At 42.7% G+C, this 4,867-nt stretch overlaps 1 protein-coding gene across 1 annotated transcript; it reads left to right on the forward strand.

The window, feature by feature from the left end:
- Positions 1–337: 337 nt before the first annotated feature.
- On the forward strand, positions 338–3,735 carry LOC311132937 (H/ACA ribonucleoprotein complex subunit 3). Its single transcript, XM_084166327.1, has 2 exons — positions 338–535; positions 3,099–3,735. Exons 1-2 carry the CDS (start codon positions 482–484, stop codon positions 3,237–3,239), a joined length of 195 nt encoding a protein of 64 aa, XP_084022453.1. The 5' UTR covers positions 338–481; the 3' UTR covers positions 3,240–3,735.
- The last annotated feature ends 1,132 nt before the right edge of the window (positions 3,736–4,867 follow it).

Raw genomic sequence — 4,867 nt, forward strand, 5'->3', positions numbered from 1 at the left:
ATATCTGAATCAGAGGTGGCTCTGATACAGACATGGGATTGATCTGACAGTATCTGTGCTGGGTCGGCTTCTGTCTCCCTTCTATCTGAGATCATTCTAATGCACCCTCTGGGGTGTCATACAGTATATCCAACATACTATAGCTTTAGAGTTTTTATTAGTGGGACGATGATCCAACGTTCTGATGACAACAAAAACATTTTAACAAGAGAACATTATATGTGATTGATGATTGATTGAAATAATATTATCCTACGAAAACTCTTTCCAAGTATAAGAACTGCAAATAAAACTCAATTTCCCAATTTGCTTTGCGCAAGAGGCACCTTTTTCCTCACGGATATCCGCTTTCAACACACGGAGAAAATAATTGCACGTGGAGCGCTGAACGCAACAAATACAGGCGCATTTTCTGTAAAATAAAAGTTTGGTGGTGCAGTATTGTTGTTTATAACTTACAAAGCACAAGTTATTTGCCACGATGTTCCTGCAGTTCTACTTGAACGAGAATGGGGAGAGAGTGTACACTCTGAAGGTATGTTTAGCTAGCAAGCTAACGTTAGCAGTATTAAATGATGTGGAATAGAATCGTGGCCACTATGCACATAACTATTACTTATATCTTCGGCATTGTAAGAAATGTTAAGAGGAATGCGTTAATGCATTGTGGTTTTCAGGGCGGCAGGTAACCTAGCAGGGCTAGTTTTGGGACACAACATCGGGAGTCTATGCCAGAGTTGTGCATCTCGTGGCTGGCGGCTGAAAATAACATTTACATTTACATTTTAGTCATTTAGCAGACGCTCTTATCCAGAGCGACTTACATATTATTATTATTATTTTTTTTTATACTGGCCCCCTGTGGGAAACGAACCCACAACCCTGGCGTTGCAAACGCCATGCTCTATCAACTGAGCTACATCCCTGCCGGCCATTCCCTCCCCTACCCTGGACGACGCTGGGCCAATTGTGCGCCGCCCATGAGTCTCCCGGTTGCGGCCGGCTGCGACAGAGCCTGGATTCGAACCAGGATCTAGTGGAACAGTTTTGCACTGCGATGCAGTGCCTTAGACCACTGCGCCACTCAGGAGCTACCACATTATAGCCGGCTACCACATTATAGCCGGCTTCAACTAAAAAAAGTTTCCAGTCAACAAAGGCATGTATATAATATCTATGAACTCTACTTACCAGATTTAAAGTGAAATGTGTCCCTCGCTATCAAATAAACGTCTGAATCCAACTTTTTTCCGAAAAGCACCATATTCCTGTCGAGTTAGACAGCGGGCTGCCATTAGACCACGCACTTCAAGTGAGACTTCCTACCACCGTCTACTGAACACAACAGGAATATGGTGCGGTTCAGACAGAAGTTGGATTCAGATGTTTATTTGATATCAAGGGACACATTTCACTTTACATCTGGTAAGTAGAGTTGCTAGAGATTATACATATGCCTTTGTTGACTGGAAACGTAATGTTTTGGTTAAGCTGGCTATATTGTGGTATGGGTTATTTTCTGTAGCCAGCCAACAGAACGATGCACATCTCGGGGAGTCCAATCAATACACATACTCCCGATGTTGTGTCCCAAAGCTAAGCGGTAGGCAGTCTAGCAGGGCGAAAGGTGAGCCGGTATCTGTGCGTTACAGACCTCTAACGCCCAGAAAGTTCAGATTCAAACTCACATTGACCAGGTCTGCAAGCATTATAATGTCAAAATACGTTCGTTGGTCATATGGATTTTTGCTGAGAAACTATGCTCATTTACTCCCGTTACGGCCAGTGTGTACTTCCAAATTGGGCATCTCCTTGCAGCCACGCACAGATCGGAAGTGTAAAACAGCTCAACACAGAGCTGCCGAAGAGGCATTTTTTCGGTTTCTTGTACATTTTTATTAAGACTTCCGGTACATACCGTCCATGACGGGAGTAAATTAAGATAGTATTTGGTGATCAGCAAACGTATTTTGACATTAACGTTATAAATCTTGCAGAGCTGGTGAATGGGAGTTTGAATTGGAGCTTTCTGGGCATTAGAGGTCTCTAACACACAGATACTGGTTCAGGCAGCCTAGCGTAAGAGCAATGGGGCCATAGAAATATAATTATTATATTTCTATGGTTGGGCCGGTAACCAAAAGGTCGCTAGTTCAAATCCCAGAGCAGACACGGTGAAAAATCTGTGCCCTTGAGCAAGGCACTTAATTAACCCTAATTGCTCCAGGGTCACCATTGATAATGGCAGACCCTGGCCGTGACCTGAACCAGTACCTGGGCTTGAGGAGATGAGATTTCTGACACCCAGGATCCTTAAATTGAAAGTCACATTAACTAGCTCTGCAAACGTTATGTCTATATACGTTCAGTACTCACCAAAATATAGAGTTTCGCAGAGCAACTATCGTCATTGCTGCCGTTAAGCACAGTATGTACTGCTGCTGGATCAGCCGACCTGTGCGTGGTAGTAATGAGTGAATTTATTGGAGGTGCCGAAGGAAGTACATACCGTGCGTAACAGCAGTAATGACGATAGTTGCTGTGCGAAGCTCCATATTTTGGTGCGTACCGAACGTATTTTGACGTTATACGTTTGCAGAGCTGATTAATGGGACTTTGAATTGAAGGATCCTGGGCGTCAGAGGAGATCTCGTCTCCTCAAGCCCAGGTACTAGTTCAGCTGTGGCCCCACTCTCAGAGGGTGTCTCGGAGTTGGGGTATGCAAAAAACACATGCGTATACATTAATACACACTTGTACATGTGTGAAATAGGACAAATATAAGCACCCATCTAATTATTACTTGTATATGGTGTTATTCTTATTGTAGCTAGTTCCTGATGGTAACTGTGTTCTTAGGTCCTGTTTAGATAGCATCTCTAAACATCAACTGATGATGCAATTCATAACCTTCTCAGAGAGTTGGTCCACGTTTCCAAACATTACATATAACATTTTTCTGACCCTACAGCTTGAGTGTAGAAAATGGGCCAGTTCAACCCTGTAACGTTATAATGTAACAAGCTATACTCCTACTTGTTCATGCGATCTCTTTTCTTCTCATACCTCTCTCCTCTCGTCACTCCGTGACCCAACAGAAGGTGGATCTATTGGGCCAGCCCACCAGCTCTGCCCATCCCGCCCGCTTTTCGCCTGACGACAAGTTCTCCCGGCACCGGGTAACCCTGAAGAAACGCTTCGGCCTCCTCCTCACCCAGCAGCCCAGACCAGTTCTGTGATTGAAGCATGAATGAGAACTATTGTGCCTGATTCACACTACAGGGCCGTAGGCTTGGATATTTTCTTTGTACATTGTCCTTTCCAGCACGGTTACAGTGACAGTACAGCTCATCATGGCCCTATAGTGAGAATCAGGCTTTGATTTATAATCAATTGATTTAAGAGGCTCGCTCCTCCATTGTTTGAGACGTATGGGCCCAGAGGATGTATGCCTTGGGGCTAGCCTCAGAAATCTGCTTATGAAAATCTCAGGCCAGCTCCTAAATAGGCTATTTGTCTTTTACAAAATTAAAAAATACATATATATAATTCTGTGTGTATACAACACATTGTTATCATTTTGGATATAAAGTGCTGTATGTTATTCTACTAATCCATATGAATGTGGTTTCAAAGCTGTCAAAATCAACTGTTAATTTGACGTGTGTACTAGTGTCAATATTTTTCTAAAAGTATTTGTTTTGGAGACGGAGAATAAATTAAATGTGAAAACTACTGTTGTACTTGTACCGAAATGTAGTTGGAAAAACACAGGACAGAGCGGTGTCATGGCGCTGTGAGGTTGCCTAGACAGAGCTTTGTAAATAATGTACATATTTTAATAGTTTTGGGTGTTTTTTTTACAATATTTTTCAATCAACTTTTTATTGTTAACTAATTAAGTTTTGATTGCGTGTGTGTATATATCGCCTGCAGATCCGATCCTCTTGCTTACAGCTGCACTAGGGTCGGACAGGCTTCCTGTGTAGATTAAGACACCTCAGAGCCGGTGCGAGTCTCGGAAAACCTACCTCAATCCTAGGATGAGAAATGCATTGTAATCTGAATTGTCCCATTAGCCCAACTATTACACTGAGAAGATTGAATGACTGCTATTATTAAATATTTAACGGCGGCTCCGGGGTGTCTTAAAGGCGCTGCATGGTCAATCTGACGTCACCATTGGCCGTGCAGCATTTACGGTAATACGGCCTCTGCAGAAGTCAGGGCATTCATACTTCTTGCGCTTCGGAGAGCTGTTGTAAAGTAACTGAGTTGGTGTTTATACAGGACCTCCCGCCCCCACCTATAGCCAACCAATCGTGTTAATGCGGAGCTATACAGATACCTCTACATTGTTACAGAATGTGGGAGGCGATGCGGTACGGAGATCAATTTGGCCTCGGCATGCCTCTGGAGGCTCAGCAATTGCGTTACACCCTCCATACTGCGCAACTGACCACATTTTCGGATCAAGCGTAAATTGGCTTTTAATTTACACAGAAAGCCTGTCTAACCCTAGTGCAGCTGTAAGCAATCGCGTTGGATCTGCTGGCTAGTATATACAGTGCATTCAGAAAGTATTCAGACCCCTTGTCTTTTTCCACATTTTGTTACATTACAGCCTTATTCTAAAATTGATTAAATTGTTTTTTCCCCTCGTCAACCTACACACAATACCCCATAATGACAAAGCAAAAACAGTTATTTTTTTTTGAAATGTCATAAAAATAAATGTATTTACATAAGTATTCAGACCCTTTGCTATGAGACATACTGCATTCTGTTTCCATTGATCATCCTTGAGATGTTTCTACATCTTGATTGGAGTCCACCTGTGGTGAATTCAATTGATTGGACATGATTT

The sequence above is a fragment of the Coregonus lavaretus genome (genome assembly GCF_964263955.1).
Source record: "Coregonus lavaretus genome assembly, chromosome: 7".
NCBI lineage: Eukaryota > Metazoa > Chordata > Actinopteri > Salmoniformes > Salmonidae > Coregonus > Coregonus lavaretus.